The 21995-nt window shown below is 44.6% G+C and overlaps 2 protein-coding genes across 2 annotated transcripts; both read right to left on the bottom strand.

Annotated features, from left to right (window-relative positions):
* Positions 1-13304: 13304 nt before the first annotated feature.
* On the bottom strand, positions 13305-19871 carry LOC146253259 (inward rectifier potassium channel 2-like). Its single transcript, XM_084677702.1, has 2 exons — positions 19713-19871; positions 13305-17138 (listed from the first exon to the last, which is right to left on the bottom strand). Exon 2 carries the CDS (start codon positions 16883-16885, stop codon positions 15560-15562), a length of 1326 nt encoding a protein of 441 aa, XP_084533828.1. The 5' UTR covers positions 16886-17138; positions 19713-19871; the 3' UTR covers positions 13305-15559.
* Positions 19872-20392: 521 nt separating this feature from the next.
* On the bottom strand, positions 20393-21787 carry LOC146253258 (inward rectifier potassium channel 16-like). Its single transcript, XM_084678411.1, has one exon. It carries the CDS (start codon positions 21785-21787, stop codon positions 20642-20644), a length of 1146 nt encoding a protein of 381 aa, XP_084534537.1. The 3' UTR covers positions 20393-20641.
* Positions 21788-21995: the final 208 nt, after the last annotated feature.

The following is a 21995-nucleotide window of genomic DNA, read 5'->3' as shown; positions in this document are numbered from 1 at the left end:
TGTATATGTATATGTATGTATATATATATATATATATATATATATATATATATATATATATATATATATATATATATATATATATATATATATATATATATATATATGTATATGTATGTATATATATATATATATATATATATACACACACACACAACAGCATAATCAAGCTCCAGTCTTCCTGATGGCTGCATTCCTAACAGGTTCCACTTTGTATTGTCTTTCCTGAAACCGTACTCCCTGCTCGTTGTCGAGAGATACCGTTTCAGGCGGGGATACGCAATGACAGGAAACACAAGCCTCACTTTTACTGCTTCTCTACCTCTCTGTCAGTCCTGACCCAGTGGGATGAATCTCAGGCCGGGCTCAGAACATGACCCCTGCTGTCCCGCCGTATCTTCACAAGCGCATGCACGCTGTCCCAAGGACACGGACGCTCCTCTGACCCCGTTATTTTCTAGAACCACGGTAGATATCAGTCACAAACAGACACCCGTTTTGATTGGAGACAGTTTGCTCAGTCAATTAGCACCGTGGCTTGTTTCTCATTGTATTCCTGCGATGTTGATCTCCTTACGTAACTCGGCCTTTACGTAAGCAGAAATGAAAGCGCTTGCCTTTTTCACGTGTGGAGTGGAGCCTGAATGAAAAGGAATGCAAGTACATTTCAACAGCTCTTTTGAGTGCATTTGCCATAAATGTAATAACCGAGACTCACAAAGGTTCACTTGACCGGTCCGATGCGGTCTGAGAGTGCGTCCGTCACAAAGCCCAATCTATTCACAGCAGGCTGAGGAAACTGAATGCCAGGAGACTCCAGCACACACACGACACAAACATTGGCCGCATCCGAGGGACTTTTTCTTGAGGACAAGTGTTCTGTACAGACAACAGGCTTCAGGCTTCAGCACAAGATTCTTTGCACGAGTCCACGTCAGATTGTTGACTTGTCCTTTACTTGGGAGCGAGCTTTGATGTAGACTAGAGGACAATGGCTATATAACCAACTATGCTGTAACAGGTCTTTCAGAACATGGCAGAGAAGGTGCAAGCATTAGTGCATTAGAGATTCACCCTCGTTTTGTATTCTTTTTGCACCATCGAGCAGGTGTGACATATTGTACAGCGTTATTGTAGTCTCATCAGGAGTCCAGACATTTAGGAAGAATAGCAGGAAGTCGACATAATATGTACAGTATGTTAGCCTTTGTCGTTCTTTCAATCCCTCTTTTCAGGCCTGCATTTATAAAGGAGCCACTACAGAATGAAATCACCTGTAACGTTGTACTAATCCTTTCTCGCTACAGACACTATTGAAAGAGCTCTTGGCTGAATGTTTCATGGTCATTCAGGATGGAGCTACTATCTGAAAAGAAGTGCTTTTAATCTCCCAGGGGGCAGTCATAGTATAGATAACACAAATAGCAAATCAGCATCATTTGACAATATATTGAATTTGTGAAACTGGGTTAGGGGGGCCCATTGTTTTTTTTAGTTCAGACAGGAGATTTGGAAATAGCTTGTTTTTGTGTCCACAGGTCAACAGTTGTGCAGGTCGTCAGACTGTGCGGTGATCGTTATCTCAGACTCAGCATCTCCCTCCACGGCTCAGTTTCTTATAGCCTGGCCTCCCCCTCCTGATTTACACAGCAGCCTGCACATTCCTGCATGTCATGCTCACAGCTAGTCTCATCCTAGACTCTCAGGAAGACTTCAGACAGATTCTTATTGACGAGCAGTGAGGGTGTGGCATGTCCATAGTAGGCCACCCCCTTTGGTTGAAGTGACTGTAACTCATTTCTACATGGTGGAAAGAAATGAAGCCCGACGAGTTGGCAGTAGTCTGTAGACAATCTCTGTAAGACCCAGATGAATTGGAAAATGTTAAACAAAGATTTTTTTATATTTTGGAACCCCTTGCTTAATCTCAAGCCAGATCTCACGATCTCCTGACCTCACTACGACATCAGCATGGCCAGATGATGGCATTGTTTTTTTTCAATGATCCAGTAGAAAGAACAGAGACAGAAGCCAGAGACAGTTCTTTCCATCCCGATACTGGGGCAGGCTCTAATGATCATCTCGTGGGGTACGATAAAGGACAAAGTGGGAGAGGCCACTCATTGGAATACTGCACTTCATCTTTCTCTTTATCCCTCTTTCTGTCTGTCTGTCTGTCTCTCTCTCTTTCTCACTATCTTGCCCACATATTTCCTGTCCCCTCATACAAGGAATGCCAGTTCACTCCATTGGCGGGACCCTGAGTATATGCAGTTCCAGTCTGCCCACCCACACAGCACATGTCTTAGTTGGCCGTCCTCAGCAGCCCAGCCAGACTCAGGATGTGTGCAGGCATGGGATTAGAGGGGGATCCATATCTGAGCAGTGCAAATGAAAGCTCTGAGAGCCACACAAGCTGGCGTCAGGCATTCATGTGAAAACAGATCTGACAGATCTTTGGGCTTTCAGTGCAGAGACTTAGGACATTATGCAACTATCACGAGGGTTTTAAAACTCCAACACCTTTAACCTTCACGACCCCCACAAAATTCTGAGAAAAATACTAGTACCCCCCCACCACCAATATATCATTTTAAACATTGTAAGTAATTTCAATATGAATAATATTATGAAGGCACTTGCAGAGAGCACTAGCAGAAAGCATTTTTAAGTTTTAATGTATACATATTTAACGGGAGTCAGGTGGCTGAGTGGTTAGGCTAGTAATCAGAATGTTGCCGGCTCGTTTCCTGGCCTTGCCTAATGACATTGTGTCATTGGGCAAGGCACTTAACCCTACTTTCCTTAGGGGAATGTCCCTGTACTTAATGTAAGTCGCTCTGGATAAGAGCGTCTACTAAATGTAATGTATACAACTATATGTTATAAAACTACTTTTGGTGTCCCCCCCACAGGAACTGCTCAGAACATGTCATTGTATCGCCCCCCCAAAGTTACTGTGAGATTACTGCCCCTGTTTATGAGGTAGACTATGCCAAACCATCCAGGCTGCACTCATGTACATTCAAGATTACTTCCTTGGTGGCTTCAGGGTAATGGTGTCCCTTATGAAAGCTAAGGATTCTGACACAAAGCAAACTCCTGCATCTGAATGAAAAACATTTTCCAAAAGAGTATTTCTTTGGGGGATGGATGAGGATGGGGTAATTACATAAGGATATTCTTGAGGTTGATTTTATGAGAATTCAAGCAGGATTAGGACACTATGCAGAGACAATTTCAACACTAGCCACAGTAGTCCCTCTGACAAAACACAGTTCTAATGTGGGCTCTTCAGTTATATTCTGCATCAAATTATACAATTTCGAAAGGCATTAAGGCTTGCTAAGTTCTTAACTAAAACACTCAAGTCGTTTCAGTTGACTTGGTTGGGGGGTTTTTTCCACTGATAACTCAATCTCTAAATGTGTGTAACAGAGTCTAAAGTGGCATGCCGCTGGAAATACTATAGTATTACAGGTCTTTCATTCAATACAGAAGCTCAGCTTTAATTCGCGTCTGTTGAAACAATCCCTGTCGTGACATTGACGCTTCAGTGTGGATGCTGAAGGGTATACCCTGGCTGGATTAATGATCTGATAGCTCAGCCTGGACAGTACTACACCGTAATTACACCCTGACACGCCGATGGCAACCATCCACCACAAATCACCATGCCAAGGCACAGCAAAGGAAGAAATCTGCCTGTGTCGTTACACTGCAGTGTGTTTATACAGGGACGCATCACATGCGCGCTGTGGATGAACAATGTGCTCGGTAACATGATTAGGCCTACAGCAAATGTTTTCATTTCAGACAACTGAATCCTTGTAGGTCCTTGTGGACGGTGTCCTAACCCTTTTCCTTGGCTCAGTAGCGTCGTTGTCGTCACGGAATTCCCCCCCAAAAATGGAGTCTGACCTGGAGCTGGATATCTCAACACTCAGGATATCTTCTCTCTTAAGCTTTGACCTTGAGACTCCCAAAGTGTCATCTTTAAACGGGCTGGTTTCGGAAGCAGCTGAGCCGGGGTGAGCTCTGCCAAGGCTGGAAGCTTGAGTGACTGGCAAGCGTTCTGCACCGGTTCACACTGTAACTCAGCACTGCAATGGAAGAACATGAGCCCATCCCGGAGAATTAGCCATGTCTTTGTCATGTGATGGCAGTGGCTGGCAACCATGTCAGGGAGCAAGCAAGTCTGAGCCAAGAATCTGTAATTGGTCCCATTAGAGATCAGTAATGGTCATCAGAGCTCCTACTGAGAGAGCACCCGGCGAAGGGAGGAGTCACGTGACCCTGCAGCGCAGTAAATAAGAAGCACATGTGTTGTTTACTGGATAGTTGAGAACATTTGCACTATTTTAGTATCAGGACAGCCCAAGATGGTGAAATGTAATATGTCTTCGTTCAGTCAGCGAGGAGGAGAAGCACGGGCCGATGTTAACTGTATGAACAGCTGCCCCAGAGCACACGCTTCACCCTAGTAGGCCACAGTGGCCTAACAAGCCCGAGGATCAATGCCCTTATTGATCAGTGTCCAGCTGGTTTTAAACAGATACCTTCACACTAGAGCAGAATCCGGTCCTATCATGGTCATATCATGTTGTGTTTATTTAAGCAGAATTTGGATTTTGATGAAAGTCCAAAATGATTAGCGGGGGAAACGTTGGTGTCACCTGATGATGTTTTGAATGTCCATCCCTGACCTTCTTTGATGATTATTTGCATGTATTGATCCAGCAGCAGAGTTGTGCTGGACAGGCCGTGTGCTGAACACCACACTGCAAACTCACAGAAACGACTGGAATGTTCCAGACTGGGATGATCTCTGAACCAGAGATAGGGTTAACAGAGACGTGATTGCAGAAAGCTTGACGTTGACACAGCCATTATATAGCTGTGCACCCTAGGTCTGTTTTCCTTTGCAGTATGCATCAATGCAGTGAGGCCTCATTGAGAATTCACACGCCGTCACTGTGTTGAAAAGGGGATTGACTTTTCCCAAACTTTGCACATTGGCTTTTGTTTTCCAGGTTGCCACAACATTGCCACCCTGTTTCCCCATGCCGGGGGGCTGGGAGACCTGATAGGGGGCTCCGCTGCCTCCTGCCCGCCCCGGGCCGAGCTCCTGGAGGTGGGTGAGAGAGAAGAGACAGAGCACATAGAGCCCAGCTGCTCTAATGGAAACATCCCTGGTCCCCGGTGACAGGGGAGTGAAGAGAGACTCGCCTCACAGAGGCAGGCCTCACACAAGTCTGTGCCTGTTGATGCCAAACAACAGGGCTAAAGAAAGAGCTGGCCCCATGGAGATAGACATACAAATGCAATTAGGGAATTTCTCCATCCTTTTCTCGCTCTCTCCGATTCTGTTTCGAGTCGAGAAATTTTAAGTGCATAGTAACAGGAGTGAGATCAACAGTGATATCATTCGCAAGAGATGACTCTTAGCTATCTTGGACATATTCCACGCAATGTCATCATGTGTCTCTTTACATGGACTCTATAGTTGACATCTGCTGTGGGCTCAGTGGGTCTTGGAAGTGAGGCCAGAAAGGAGGCAGAATTAAGAATAAAACAGTGTGTAAGTGTTTCACCGGACGGATATAGGGTTGCGCTGTGAAGTGGAGAAGTAGATGCGGAGGGATTGAGTTCCGCACTTGTTAAGTGGAGGGTCTCTCTTTCCAATCATATAATTCACTTGCAGGACCCAAGCCAAGGCGTCTTCTCCTAGGCTGGTAGGATGAGGTTGTTGTGAATTCTTACTGGCTACAGTCCACTGTGTAGTACATATGTCGTTATTTCTGGTGGAGACGGTCGTCATCTCACGTCAAACGATGCAGTTTCCTTGAAACCATGTCGAGCCATGTCTTTTCAAATTAGACCAGATTATTTCCAAATCGACCAATATTGACCAATATTGAAATGACACAAATAATCCAGGTTTCTGGGAAAGGGATGATGCCAGGTGCTACTTTCTTGTCAAGGCAATCTGCCAAATTGGCACTAGTCGGACCGTGCACACCACCCTGCAAAGCCTAAAGCAACAGCTTCCACTCTCAAAGCTGTTGACGTGAGGATTAAACTGCACCTCTGTGAGATCCTTTAAAACAGGAGCGGATCATTTACTCATTGAAAGACACCCTTCACGTACATTTCTTCTTCCTTATATTTAGTTATAATATAATGACTGGCCTCAACAGTGGCCAGTATTGAGGTTGTGTCAAGTACACAACAACATTTTAATGACTGTCCTCTGACTACTTGCTATGTGTTGTAAGGAGAGAGTAAAGTCAAGAGATCAGTGGTACAGAATTACCTGAAGCCAGGTGTAACGCTACCCCCCCTCTCCATCGCTCTCTCTCTCTCTCTCTCTCTCTCTCTCTCTCTCTCTCTCTCTCTCTTCTATTACCTGCTCCTGTTATTGGAAACCTGCCCTGTTAACAGTGCTGTACTACATACATGGTCAATAACACCTGTTTTCCATGTTGACTGGTTTGATTAAACCTCACCGTAGAGCATACCATATTACTTTATATTTAATAACAAGTTTCACTTGTTTCCAAAACGTAATTTTGTTAACTTTTCCTTAATGAAGGTTACCATTACCAACAATCAAGAATTCCGCAAACAAACCTTTTGAATTCAATGCATTGTAAGGACCCTGGTTGGAAATAGAACTCAATGTCAATCTATGCTTTCTGGTCATTCTCAGCCAACAGTCATTTTTATTGCTATCCATGTCCTGTAGCACTGCTTGGTGCGTTGTTTTTGTGCCTTAACCCGGAATAAGCTACCTCTCAGGACATGCAGCGTAAGCTTAGGACAGGACACAAAATTGCACGATGACGTAAACTCCTAATCTCCCTGTTGAGGAGGGGCCTTGCCAATCTGCATAACAGAATGAAGCATCCCTTGACACAGATTCACCTTTAGCTATTAGAAGCACACCTTTGTCATTTTGTATTTTCATATCAGCATGTTATTAATGAGTGTGTAGACCATCAACATATACTAACACAGAGACTGGGTTGTAGCCTGATGTTTTTCCTATAGTAGTGTATCACACATAGAAAAGCACTATTCTCACTTACCCCCCCCCTCTCCCACACACACACACACACGCACACACACACACATTTACCTAGTGTACATGTGACTGTCATGGTGGGACACACCGCTGTGTTAGTGGCAGCTACGTTTCCCATGGACAGGAGAGGTCTGAGTCCCGCAGGATAATCTCATCTAGATAAAGGAGGAGGTGATGTCAACCATCTGTTTTAGCCTGGGGGATTCACTTGACACTGCAGCCAGGGCGATTAGGGCTGCAGTATTCCTTTCCCCCCGGGTTTGGGTTCAATGTTACCACTGATTGGATCCTTTAATCGCTTTCTGTGTAAATGCAATCTGAAGTTGGAGTGATGGTCTGATCGTCTTCCCTCTCTGACTTTCTCTCCTTCTATCTCTCTCTCTCATGCCTGCCTGTGCCCTAAACCCTGACCTGTTCCATACATCAGCAACTGTCTGATTCAAAGTGGAACAAATGGCTGTTTCTCAATACATATGCACCTATTCAGCATTTCCTTGGTACGTATGGTTGCAAAAGCTCATATACGTAGGGAAAACATAGTATTGTCAAGATAGTTATGATGACCTTCCAAGCTTCAGTGCTGAGGTGAGTACCAGGTCACTCCCAGTCAAAAGAGAGCAGTGGACACATCTCAAGTGTCAAAGATGTGTCCCACACAGCTGCCCAGCCTGCTCTGTTTACATCCTGATCCACAGCCAGTATCACACTGGAAATAGTCATGACATGACACTTGATAATCTCTCATCCATCAACAAGGACAATGTTACCCTCCATCGAACAAGCACTGACAACTCTCCCGACCATCCCTAAACCCGCACCCCACCCCACCACTCCACACACACACACACAAACCATTTTCTCTCTCACTCATTGACACCTGGCTGCTCCTCTCTCACTCTCTCTCTCTCTCTCTCTCTCTCTCTCTCTCTCTCTCTCTCTCTCTCTCTCTCTCTCTCTCTGTCACAAACACCTCCTCCCCGCCTCTTTCTCTCTCTCCTCTCTCACCTCAAGGGGATTCATCTCCAGGGCTGACGTCTGTGGTTGCTGGGATGTTGCTGGGACATGACAGTGGTAACTCCACATGGTCCAACAGCACCGTGTGTTTCTCACTTCACTCCGACTCACGTCCCTCCCATGGGACTGGCTCGCCACACTTCCAATGGAAAGACGACATTATTTGCTACAGTCAACGTGTGCGTACATATTATGCTTCTATAGACAGTGCATCTCTTGAGGCTCCATTACTGTTTGGACATTTTGTTACAAATGATTTGTTTTCAAACGGCCTACAAACCATACAGAACAATGACAAACTTTAGGGATTTCTTTTTTTTTTTACATGAACGCAAATGTTAAAAACTCAAATACCTTATTGACGTATTAAGACCATTTGCGATGACACTTCAAATTGAACTCGGAGACACTGTGATTGACTTTTCAGCACGACTATGACTACTGTGAGTGAAAGCACACAGCCAAGACAGTGCTGGAGCGACTTCAGGACCTGTCGCAGGTTTCAGAGTGGAGGTTCGGCTTTATTAGGGTTCATCTGGGGTCCCTCTGGGTTTGATAAGCCGAGTGCGGAAGGGCACAGCGTGTCCCTGAGGCAGATGGCAGTCAAATGGGCACGCTGATCATAATTACACGGTAGGTTTCTGTGAGTTGTATACGATTTGGTCAAATAGGCCAACTCAGGTCTTGACCCGTTTATGTACGGAATGCATTTCCGGAATCCACTGATCCCACCGTGTGCCTGAACGCCACTTACTGGACTGGTTGAAGGTGACTGGTCATAGCTGTGGGGGTTCAATGCTTCTTCCAACGTTTGAAGCCAGTAACCAAACACACCCACAGTGAGCAAAAATGCATCTGGTCTCTCAGCCGGCTCAGGCAATGGAAAAAGTCTGCATTGTGTCCAACAAGTTGTACCTGTCGTTGGGCTCTCCTCTTCCTCCCAAGAGTGTCATGAGACCCTCAGCTGTCAGTGATATGGCCAATGTGATTGTTGGCCCATTGCCGTGTGTGAGTGAACGAGAGAGAGAGAGAGAGAGAGAGATATGCAGTCCAGATCTGTCATAGCCCTTTTAAATTTGAAGACGTTCATTGCCAAAGAAAGTAAAAGCCTCTGTAAATACTCTCTCTCTCTCTCTCTCTCTCTCTCTCTCTCTCTCTCTCTCTCTCTCTCTCTCTCTCTCTCTCTCTCTCTCTGTCTCTCTCTCACACACACTTAAGTGACACAGAAGAGGTTGTCTCTGGCTGCTCTGTCAATTGACGACTGGTTAGTAAGAGACATTTTATCTGGGAGATCTGCCACTTCAGCTCAGGGCTCACGATGACCCAAACTCTGATGCACCTTGCCAAGATGTCTGTCCTTGATAAGATCTCTCACTTCACTTAGCATGGTCTAATCTCTGACTGAAACCCACACTAGGCCCTGTCACCATTTACTGCACTTCCCCATAACATACCAAGATACTTTTAGAGAATTGGGATCCCTCAATTGTCCCACAAACTGCAGGTCGGCATTGATAACCCATTGTGACTCGTCCTGTTCTGACTAAGAGCAGCTTCAGAATAGCATCAGAAAGAGTCGGTGTCAGTACTTTTTAAGGCACACGTTGTTGAGTGCTGTGCAAAAGTGCTCACACACATTTCTGGCAAACCTGCAAACATGCTTTTAGAAACAATGAAATGAAAAGACTTAAAATTGTACTTTTATACTGCTGCACAAATACAGAACACAACGAATACGTATTTAAGCCAATATTAACATGCAAACATCTTACATGCCTAAGACTTTGGCAGAGTAATGTGGTGACATTTAGTAATCACATTTCAAAGCCTTTTTTCATGAATCGAAAAGTATTTGACTGTGATTTGAGAGTCTTCACTACTGTTGGAGCCTGAAAGCAATGGTGGAATCTTTTTTTAACGATACTAAAGGGGTTTGGCATTTCTGCCGGATGAGTTTCTTAAAGGTGAAAGGCAACACGATAGGCCTTGATGATGGCGTCTGAAGATGACAGCTGAGATCCCCGTCAGCACCCTGCCTTCTGCAGCAGGCCCTCATCAGTCAAACATATAGCCAGTCAGCCAAACAAATCAGCCAGCCAGTCAGCCATCCCTCCAACCGACTAACCAGTCATGTAACCACCCAACCTTTTTTGTCTGATAAAGCCAATGTAGTTATGTCAAACAACAGGTCCAAAGGAGTATAAACAGCTAGAGTTATAAGCTGTTTGAAATTGTTTAATTAGTTTAATAGTTGAATTATACCTGTATTCCACACCCAGCTGTATTTTCCAGAAACAACTGTTGTGATTTCTGCCTGTATTTGATTGAGGGTCCTAAAATATGATTTTAGAGAGATTCTAAGCCTAGTAAACATCCACATGGAAGACTGCTATTTTTATGTACCTCTATCTCGCAGTCATCATCTGGTCTATGTAGCCGGACGTCACAAAGCTACATTCAGAACAAGCACAGTGGAAAATGTTAAACCGATATCAAAGTTGCCGTGTGTTGCAGCAGATGCTGCTACCTCTGTGCCGTTCGTGTCAACCTCCAGCCAGTTCAGAAGCGGACTGCACCTGCAGCCCAGGGGATTTCAGTTTTCATATGATCCCTCCATAATCCGTGAAGTCTTGCCCACCGTGGCTCCTGTGACCCAGCTTTAGTTCAGACCAGCAATCTGAGACCACAGATGTTCAGCTTCAGGTGCGCTGGTTTCAGCAACAGTTTATATAATAGACTCTCACAAGTTTCGCAGACCTTTCATTCCAACATGGGTAATCATATGCAGGTCATCCTAATCTTGTAGTAGAGATTGAACAATGTTCAGAAATGTGCAATTAACAGCTGATAAAGTGGACTTCAATACAAGGTAGAACCAAACTAAAAAAGCAGATCAGATCAAATCACACTCACAATAAATATAAATAGGGCTCATCCCAAATGAACACTAACAGACAAGGGCCTCAATACTCCCTTTAGTTGGCTCAGAGTTTCCTTTGAATGACATTGGCCTGTTTCTAAATATTTCCGAATGAGACATTGTCCAGACAACATATACCTCTTCCTGGGTAATAAAAGTGCCAGTAATTTTAACACTCGTGCGTATACTTTCTCTTGTCAAACTCAGTGAAGGGAACCAGAGCCAATGAATGCTTTTACAAAGGAAAGTTACATGTTGCAGCTTTTAGCCATCAGGTCGTTTTTCCTGATAGAAATTGTATTATTTCTTTAGTCCCTTACAAGGCTTTTCATAAGACAGTGACGTGCTGTCGACGAATCATACAATGTGATTTGACCTCATTTTCTTTGGGCAATCGGTAGCTCCATTGATTGCATTCCCTTTTTCTGTAAAGAGGCAGTGACACAGGAAGTCCATCAATGATTTTCCAGCTATTGTCACACTTAACCTTCAGAGAACCCTTTGCCGTCAGCATTGAATTTGTAGTGTTGTCGTGTCCGATTCCTCTCACAAGATGATAAACTGACTGTCGAATGCACAGCAGCACTGGACTGTCAAGAAAAAACAAGCAAACTACCTTGCTTTACTACATCTACAATAACAGTCACCCCGCCCAGGTCCTTCAGGGAACAAACTGCAATCAGAGCGAGAGAGAGAGAGAGAGAGAGAGAGAGAGAGACGGAGAGAGAGACGGAGAGAGAGACAGAGAGAGAGAGAGAGAGAGAGAGAGAGAGAGACAGAGAGAGACAGAGAGAGAGACAGAGAGAGAGAGAGTTCCATGGAGGCATAACTGAAGTCCTCAAACTGTTCAGCTGCAGTGACACCCACCCTGCGTAGACAGTTTGGCAAACTAAAAGGCATCAGAAAAAACATGACAGTCGACCCGGGCCAGCTCTGTAATATGCCAGCAGTCTCACTCTCTCCTGCATATTGGTGTTGCGTCAGGGTGGGGCAGAAAGGACTTCTGAGGTGAAGAAATGTGCAGAAAAGTGCATGTCTTGTTGGATCGAGGACACTTTTGGTTTCTTGAAAATGTTACCCAGGAATTTAACAAACGTGTAAAGATATGTCATTCTATGTAGGATTCCAAGAACTAAGCTCTGGGGATGTTTCACTGGATAATGTGGAAAAAGCCCTGGGGGCCCCAACGCGGTCTATAAGCACAAGCAAATCAAATCGGCTCACTGCCTCCCTGTCCGACGGATCGATCCTCCAACCGTCCCTCATCACAGCCAGGGAGAGAGAACCGGTTTTATTTGCAGACAAAAAAGCTTCCGTGGAATAGATCCCTCGCTCTCCTTTGCAACCATATGTCGATAGAACTTTTGGATTCTCCTCACGTGTGAGTGGGGTGTGTTGGTGTCACTGTAAGAGCTGTAACGTTACAGAGATATAGTCCAGGGAGCGCATCCCCTCCAGAGTCAGTGTTGTTATGCAACCTGTACTTGCTTGTGGTCCAGAGGACAGGACACCATCAACCCACAGCAGCTTTTAATATTCAATCCGTGAAAGAGACAAGTGAAGCATGCGCTTGGCAAACGGTATGAAAATATCATCATGAAAGGTTTAAGAGAGGGAGGGGGTATAATCTACTGTAAGTGTGAGCTTTCCTGTTCTTTGAATTTGTTCATGTTTTCCTAATAGTTTGTTCTTCGAATGACCAGCTAACAAATACACCGGAAATAAGTATATGAACAATTTCAGACGTTCACGCCTCCTCTTGTGACGTCCACTCTTGACAACAACGCTGGTGTCCTCATTTTCCAAACGTTGGTGGAAACCATCGGATATTTTCCATGGTTGTCTTTGAAAATGACTTCCAGCAGAAAAGACAAATATAGTTTAGGGTCTCTCTGGACATCACAGAACTTCAGTGTGTTTGGTGAATGACTGTAAACGATGGTGTGAGCTGTGACAGAGAGCAGCTTGGAATCTGGGCCATGTGTCTAAATTAGTGGAGCCTCTTCCATGCCTGTGTCTAAAACTGTCCAGTACAGCTTCGCCCCACAACTCTAGATGTCACACATATAGGTCAAAAATATTATATAAAATTCCTTATAAAATATGGATGAACATTTCTATATCTAGATGATCTGCATGAGGCTGAGTAATGACACAGAATACTGAGTTGAGTCTTCTTGTCCAAGGGCAAAATACAGCATATACTGTGCACTTACAGTATAATTAGTGGTACAAATGACCATTTCCAAGACTATAAATGAATCTGTGTCATCGTGTTTTTTTTTAGCATTTCAGGTTTTATTGAAAAACAAAAACACAAAATGAGACATAAAATAGTATCTTCATCAACTGCAATATCAATATACTGTATCTGACGTTATATTTTACCAATATAAAAATCTTGACAACTTCTAGTCTGTGCAGGACATTAGGGAGACCCTGATAGAAAAATAAAGACTTAGGAGACGAGGAGAAATGACAGAGAAACGATTACATGCAGTCTGCAGCCCTCCTTTGATCTCCAGTGGTGAAAAACTGGGCATACCCTCATTGCAACCGAGCACAAACATACTGGATTTCTGCTTCTCATGAATACCAAGCAAAGTGGCTGTGGCAGAAACGCGTGGGCTAACACATTTTGTAAGATTTGACATTTCATCATCCAAAGATTTCAAACCCACGTGTAAAGGATTACAGCTTATATGTGTGAATAAATACGTCTGTCTGACAAGACAATGCATGGTCATTGTCTGGATGATGAGCTAAACCTTATCCTAGCGTTTATGACAAAAGACATGCGCGACGCACGGGCCCGTTCAGAGACAACATGGAAGTTCTCTTCACAAGACCTTCTCCGGTTAAATTCAAACAAAGTTTGCAAATGACGTCGGACCCAATATGTTCGGCATGCCATGAACACTGATCTGCATAGACAGCAGACTGCGTAAATAGGACTTCTCTGAGGCCATAGCCTCAGCCTCAACCAGGATATTTGGTTTTCAACGTTTGGGTTATAAAACAACAGATGAAAGATGATGGTTGTCCCTTAGTTTTTTAGATTTGGCTTGGTTCAATAAAACAGTATCTACTGTTATGGGGTTTAACATTCTCAGTGTAGGAGGAAAGTGCTCCATACTGTAGCTTTGGATAACACACTGACAGAATCAAGCTTCTTCACTACTCCGAGAAATAAATAGTGTCCATTCAAAACCAATACTTTAAAAATACAAATAATACATGTTGGCTCCTATTTCTCTCTCTAAGCAGTCAATATGTAACTTAGCAGCACTTGTCTTTAACATTCATTTGCTCGTTCACTTCTAGCCCAGGGAACCTGCTTCCCCTATTGCACGTAAAAGCTGGAGGGTTGGCTTGCCTTAAACATGCCCTCCTTCTTGACGCCTGTCATAATCCCTCATGAATATGACTTGCACTGTGCCAATGCCAGGTCTCTATGAGTCTCTGCTGGAGACTGTCTTCAAAGTGACCCTAACTGGCTTCAAGGCCCGAGGAGACAGGAAGTAGATGGATTGAGAAGCATATAATACAGTGCACGTCCTCGGAATCCACACAGCGCTAACATGCACACACACACACAGGCGTTATCAGAATGAGGGATTCACTCACACGGGGAAACTAACGCTGTTTAGGAAACAGATGCAAATATTTTGTACTACGAGACCAGCTCATTCACATTTGTTTGTTAGACTGTAAAGTGTTAATACTACTGCATAATCACAATCAAGTCAGTAGTTTTGTAAAAAAAAAAAAAAAAAAAAAAAAAAAAACATAGCCTTTATACTGTATTTTCAAGTAGTTGGAAGTTTTACAGGGAACTACATAAAGGTATAGGATGGATTGGGAATACTCTATATCCTATAAAAACCTTTTCCTGCTCATAACACTATAGCCGCCATGAATTAGTCAGAGCAAACACCATGCGATTTAATAATGGCCACCAACACTAAGATTTTCACAGCAAGGGTAAAATGAGTATTTCTTTGGTTAATGCTGTGAGATTAAAGTCTATCAATAATACACATGATGAATGATGTCTACTGGCTTCCTATAACAAAATTAGATTATGGATTCCAATAATACTTCATTTGACCTTTTCTATTCATTTAGGCAGTCATACTTTTGTTTCTCTCTCATCCACAAACTCATGTTTACACCCACACACACACGCTCACATCCACACACACACTCCCACTCACACAGTGTCTGTATTGTAGAAAAGATATGCTACTTAACCCATCTCATTCCTGAACTCCACTGAACAGATTTCATTTTTTTGTGGATGTATCACCTCTTATCAAACCAGTTACTTGTGTTTCTAAAATAAATAGTATTATACAATTTATCTTATGGGTGTAAGTACCTACAGTTTGGTGTCTGAGAGTCTAGGTTAGACAATGACAAATCACATCACAGGTGCTTTAGTGCTGTTCTACTAACAGCGTAGGTCAGAAGACTCAAGTTCAACCCTAAACAGGAAGTTCTCCCGTAGTGAGTTTTCCATCCCAACCTCCTGGCATTCACATTTCTGATTCTCTCCTGAGAGGCCTAGCATCTAAAGGCATGGTATCCTGACTGTGTTCCGAGTCGGACACTGCCTCGGTGTTTGTGTCCTCAAGTGCTGCATTCTCAATGCCAATTTCCTCTCGATGTTCCTCCTCCTCCACCTCCTCCTCAAACTCCTCCTCCATCTCCACTTTCTCCAGGGCGACCTCATTCTCGTAACAGAAGGAGTTATGAGAGCTCGAGGCAATGGACTTTTTTTCGGCCAGCTCCCTGGCACTACAATGGGGCGTGCTGGCCACTTCATATGTGTTTTCGAAGCGAGAGTAGTCTACCTTGTAGTAGTTCTTCTCCTCAAAGAGCACGGGCTCAAAGCGATGACCCCAAAGGATCTCACTGGCCACATAGGAGCTCCGGCACTGGGTGGTCATGGCCGTGGCCTCCACCATACCCTCCAGAATGACCACAATCTCAAACTCGGACGTTTCCAGCTCCAGTCTGCTCATCTCGTAGAAGGGGCTGTCCTCGTCGATCTCGTGGACGATGGTGATGGGGGACACGAGGAAGATGCGGTCGACGCCGCTGTCGAAGCCCACGTCGATGTCCATCTGGTCCAGGGGGATGAACTCCCCCTCCGCCGTGGTGCGGGACTTGAGGAGCTGGGCCCTGACGTGGGCCTCCACCAGGTGGCTCTTCCTCAGGTTCCCCACGCGCCACATCAGACACAGCTTCCCGTCCCTCATGGCCACCGTGGCGTAGTGGCTGAACACCAGGGTCTCGTTCCTCTTCTTGGGCTTGGCCATCTTGGCCATAACGGCGCCGATGATGAAGGCGTCGATGATGCAGCCCACGATGCTCTGGAAGACCACCATGAAGACGGCGATGGGGCACTCCTCCGTGACGTAGCGGTAGCCGTAGCCGATGGTGGTCTGGGTCTCCACGGAGAAAAGGAAGGCGGCCGTGAAGCTGTTGACGTTGGAGACGCACATCTGAGTCTCGTTCTCGATGTCCCCGTAGGCCAGGGCCACCAGCCAGAACATGAAGCCGAAGAGGAGCCAGGACAACAGGAAGGACAGGCAGAAGAAGAGCAGCATCCAGCGCCAGCGGATGTCCACGCAGGTGGTGAAGATATCGGCCAGGTAGCGCTGGCCCTTCTCGCTCATGTTGACGAACTGCACGTTGCAGTGGCCGTCCTTTGACACGAAGCGGCTCTGGGGCTGTTGCCTGGTGTGCACCTTGTTGGCGTTGCCGTTGCCGTAGCCATTGGGCACGGCCATGGTGGCCAGCTTCATTCCGTCCTCCTCCGACACAATGCTGTAGCGGTGGCTCCGTATGCTCCCCATCGTGTTGGTCTGGGAGGTCTGGGCCACTTCTGCTTTGGAAAACAGTCTGAGTTTTTGGTAGAAGCGTTGGAGAAACAGTTTCGAACGCTACCGGGAACCAACACAAGCAGGAAATGTGGTGGGCAGGGTAGAATCCGAGGGCAGGGGCAGGGGAGGCTGGCGTGCACCCTCGGCTGCTCCAGGGGAGGTTACTTCTGCTGAGGGCTGTTCAGGCCTCTCTCATGGGTGCTTTGGACCTCATCAGTGAAGTGGGCTGTGGAAATGACATGCAGAGAGAAAAGCTGTTAGCGTCATTGGCGGAAAGATCACAGCCTTTCGCTATGTGGTTACCTGCTTCTTTATACATGCTCAAAATAATGTATCCTAAAGTCACAATTGTTGGCACACTCCTGGCATGATAAGCAAAATGATGAAGTTAAACAATTCAAGTACACCTTTATTTAAACATCCTGGTAGTTGACAGGGTGGATCACTCTGTTGCCCTGCTCATGGTAAGAATTAATTAGGAAGATTGTCCACTGAGAACACAGAGTCAAATTACAGTTGAAGTTCAGTGGATCCAGCTAATGAGTAAAAAATATGCATGACTGACGATTCTGTGAGTTATTTACTCTTGGTGTACTCTTTGTGTTGTTCATGACACGTCTCCACAGTTTGAGGGCTACAGTTAGACAAAGCGACAGCATAAACACCTGTATTCACTGGTGCTCATTCAATTGCTTACACAACCAACGCTGTTTAATGAGCCTGGCAACTATTCAGAAAGGATGGGTCACTCTCTCTTTGAAAACAAGGGTAACCTTGCACTGTATGTCACACAGCAGCAAGGACAGCTAAATTAGAAAAACAACGATCGACGCTGTCTATGTGGCCTGGGAGGCCCATTAAAAAGCACCACCACGGGGTACGCAGGGCCCCTGTACACTAGACAGCCAGACAGCCAGTGCCAAAACCACCCTCACTGAAACATACTCTACCTTGGAAGAGTTCTAGAGGAAGGGTCCAAATGTAATACTGGCATGGCCCTAAGTTATTCATGTCAAAGCCTGTGGGTTGATATAGTCTGACATCATGTCTTCCTGTAGGGCATGATTCCACTTCCCCATTGGAAAGTATTCAATGCAAGGCAGTTCTCGTGTTTCTTCGATATGAACACTGCCAGTGTTGATGCTTATGCATGAGCCACACTCACAGGCAATTATTATTAAGAACTAAGAACAACTTTTAGTTAAGAATACAAATTCACTGATTACCATTGAAAGTGTTATAGACAACGGAAACGGATTTATAAGTGTGGGAAAGATAGAGTATGTTTGGGACATTACAACAGCCTTGACTCTATCTCACTTATTTATTTATTTTTGTCCTCTAAGGATGAAATCACCAGGCCAACCAGCAACAGCAACTTGTTCTAATGCTCATTCTCTATAGAGAGATGGAGTCTTTATGTTATTACTCAGGGGACAAAGCAAGCATTTTGTTTGTGTGGACTGAGATTGTCAGAAGCTTTGCAGTATTCTCTTCATCAGTAATTATCAATGCATTCACAGCAGCTGTATTTACTCACAATTGTAGCAATTAATAGCAATTTTACTATTGAAACCACAGACCATTATTTGCCATAATTCCTTTACCAATTAATTAAATGGTGAACTAAATACACTTCAAGCATGGTGGTCTGTTAAATCTTTTGTTTATCAAACGAGTCATTTGGGACAGCTAGTATTACCTCGTCTTCGGTAGTTATTAAACCTATCAGACAGCACACAGGACTGGCGTACGCACACACACACACACATGCACGGACACACACACACTCCATATATGATAAGCTAATATAAACATCCAGACCTGGATGCATATTAGAATGCTATAGGCTTAAGTGAGCATGCCAAGGTTATCTGAAAGTAAAGAAAATACACAATGTGTTCCAGAATAAATCAGTGGCCTGAATACAGCCCTCTCTAATTCTGACCCAGATGGTTATTTTTTATTTTTTTGTGATGCAGATTTACACCATGTCTTGACACAATTTAATCTCCTTTGTCTGTGGGACACTGCTGCAGAACAGAACCAGTGATTGTTTGTTTTGCTTCTGTGCAATTAGGGCGACCAGCTGAAGCAGATGGAAACTGGTTACATAAATTCGTTCTATATTTTATTGCACAGCTGATCAATAATTTCTTTCCAATATTCACCAACTCATTCACAAGCTATTACAGTTTCAGATTGCACAACTTTCTGTCAAGTAGACTATGTAAAATATGGTTGATCTTATTATAGATAATGTACTTTATACATATTTGGATGTGATTTATTTTACACAAATCATAATCGGTGTAGGCTACGTACTTACTTGATGTCCGGTGAAATTAGCCTACATCCATGTTTTTCATATGATCATATAACAAAGAAAAACATTCACATGAATTAGATCAAAAACATAACTCTCCCATGTAGGGTCTGCTGAATCATTTTCCTTGTGCGAAAGGGACAAGTGAAAATACTGCCCTTTTGCATGTGTAACTAATGATTAAAGAAAGTTATGTGTACAATGTAAGTGCTGCAAAAACTCCTGACCACCTTCAGTCTTGGGTCTCTGAATCAAATTAGTTTTAAATATAGAGTATGACGAACGTTCCACGCTAAAACAGATGCCCTACTAAGGTTAGGTGAACTAAAATCTAACCAAATAGTTTATTCATAGTAAAACAAGTTCTCTAAGACAATATCCAAGATCATGTCCTTTAGAAATTGAAGCACCACTCATCCTTTCAAACGTAGAAGTTTACTACGTTATTTACCTTTTGAATGAATTGAGCCTTACCTGTTGACTCTTGAACAGCAAAGATGCCGATCTATTGAATCATCCCAGGAAAACCCGTTGTCTTTTGCGGTAATATCCACATTTGTATTCTAACTTCCTTTTGTGTTATTCTGGCATTAATTAATTGTTTCATGTCAGACATTGCAATATATGTCACAACCCTCTTCAGCAAGTACTGAAGAAGCTACTTTGCTTTGCTTGAACGTACTTTAAAAACATATGCAACTATCTCCGCCCAGTTTCAGAAAGCAACCAATGGAAACCAGCAGCGCTAGTTGGAGCGTCACGATATTTACGTCAGCGATGAGAGAAATCTTTGCGATACCCAAATACTCCATCCGCAAATGGTACCGTTATTTACCTTTACAAAATTAGTTTCAGTTGGGTAAATAATTACCTGAACACAGCATTAATCAAATTGCCTGTTTATTCAGCCAGTGTAAACGAATGACTTATTTTACACACCATCGTTGATATCGTTACATTAATCATCTAATCATCGTTGATCTAATCATCAAGGAAAGACAAGGAGAGCGTACACTTAATACTTGGAGGGTCAAGGTCAGCCGGTTTCAGCACAACATTTTACTGAGCGGTATAAACACGTGCAACTAACGCAAAGGGAAAGTGGCTGGACACAAGGCGGTGATCTAGAGCATCTGGAAGACCATACACTTAAATCAATTTTAGTTATATAAAAGTCTGTGATTTCAACTTCCTGAGTCCCTGTACAGTATTAACTTAACGCAGCATTTAAGAAAAGTATTCAAATCACACACTTACTTTCATTTCCATACTAAACATGTATTTTTTATATAGTTCAATATAAATAGTTTTCATATGTACAAAAACACAAAAGTGACTCTGTCCTAAGATCATACTGTACACACCAGCGTCATTAAGTCTGTCATTCCTCTGAAGCCAGATCCTTAAAGCCATGCTTCTTGGATCACTTCCTCTGTGACATCAGCCTCGCTCTGGCCAATCTCTGAAGGGTTTCTGAGGAGGGAGCCCTGGGCTCGAATAGTCTCAATGGGCAGTTTCTCCCTGTCAATCTCCTCAGCACTGACCATTGGCACCTGCACCCAGGTGGTCTGGTTAAACAAGGCATAGTCCACCTTGTAGTGACGAACCCCTAGCCTCAGCATGTCCTGGAAACGCTGGCCCCAGTGGATGTCAGCTGTGGTGTAGGTGGTACGGGTCTGGTGCAGGATGCCTGTGGTGTCTCCAGTGTACGTGAAGGACAACACCAGCTCAAAGTCTTCCTCCAGAAGGCTGTCTGGGCCCATGCTGTACAGTGGGCTCCCGGGCTCCAGCCTGTGGACTAGGGTGGCGGGGGTGGCCAAGATGATGTCTCTGCCCTCTATATCCAGGTCCTTGTGGGACACTGAGAACATGCCAGAGGAGTGCTTCACGTGGCGGACCAGCTGGGCCCTGGCGGTGCCCTCCAGGATGTGGTTTCTCCGGAAGTCTCCGAGACGCCACGACAGACACAGAGCTCCGTTTCGCAGGTTGACCACGGCGCACTTGCTGAAGCCCACCGTTTGCGCTCGTTTGCGGGCCGACGCCATCTTGGCCACGATGATGCCAATGATTGCGGTGTCGATGAAGCAACTCAACACAACCTGCACCGTCACCAAGACGATGACCACCAGGCAGTTTTCACTCATGCCCCTGAAACCGTAGCCAATGGTCGCCTGGGTCTCCATGGAGAACAGGAAGGACGCTGTGAAGCTGCGCACATTGTACATGCAGGGTTGATTGCCCAAATCCTCGGTGTCGTTGTGCACATAGGCAGTCAGCCAGTAGAGGAGGCCAAAGAGGAGCCAGGACAGGATATTGGAGAGGGTAAAGATGAGGAACATGACCCTCCAGCGGATCTCCACCAGGGTAGTGAAGATGTCCGTCACGTAGCCCCCCCACTCCCCTGGGATCGTCTTAAACTCCACAGGACAGCTGCCATCTTTCTGCATGTAGCGCAGCTTCCTCTTCTGCTTGCCATGTTGGGAGCCCGCCATGTGCACTTCTGTGTGATGAGTGTCTATGGTGATGCGCTGCTCCCTCTGGGGGTCCATGTTTTCTGGATTTTTCTCTGCAAAACACACAGGATACACAGCATGAGTAAAGAACCCCAAACTTTTTTTTCCAACCAGCGTGTCCAAAGACCGTGCGCACGTCATTGTCAATCAAACTGTTTGACTGTTTCCAAATCACCCTTGGCCTGATTGTTTCGTTTTGCTAATCTTTTTCAAGTGGGCCAATAATTCTTAAGGTGACAGTAAG

The sequence above is a fragment of the Hypomesus nipponensis genome, chromosome 17, assembly GCF_054491055.1.
Source record: "Hypomesus nipponensis isolate SF chromosome 17, ASM5449105v1, whole genome shotgun sequence".
In the NCBI taxonomy this organism is placed as follows: domain Eukaryota; kingdom Metazoa; phylum Chordata; class Actinopteri; order Osmeriformes; family Osmeridae; genus Hypomesus; species Hypomesus nipponensis.
The sequence above is the reverse complement of the archived record's forward strand: the minus strand, read 5'-3'. Positions and strand labels throughout refer to the sequence as shown.

Bases quoted from the DNA above. Each gene is read 5' to 3' on its own strand.
- LOC146253259 (XM_084677702.1), bottom strand. From the start codon at position 16,885: ATGGGGAGCATACGGAGCCACCGCTACAGCATTGTGTCGGAGGAGGAC.
- LOC146253258 (XM_084678411.1), bottom strand. From the start codon at position 21,787: ATGGACCCCCAGAGGGAGCAGCGCATCACCATAGACACTCATCACACA.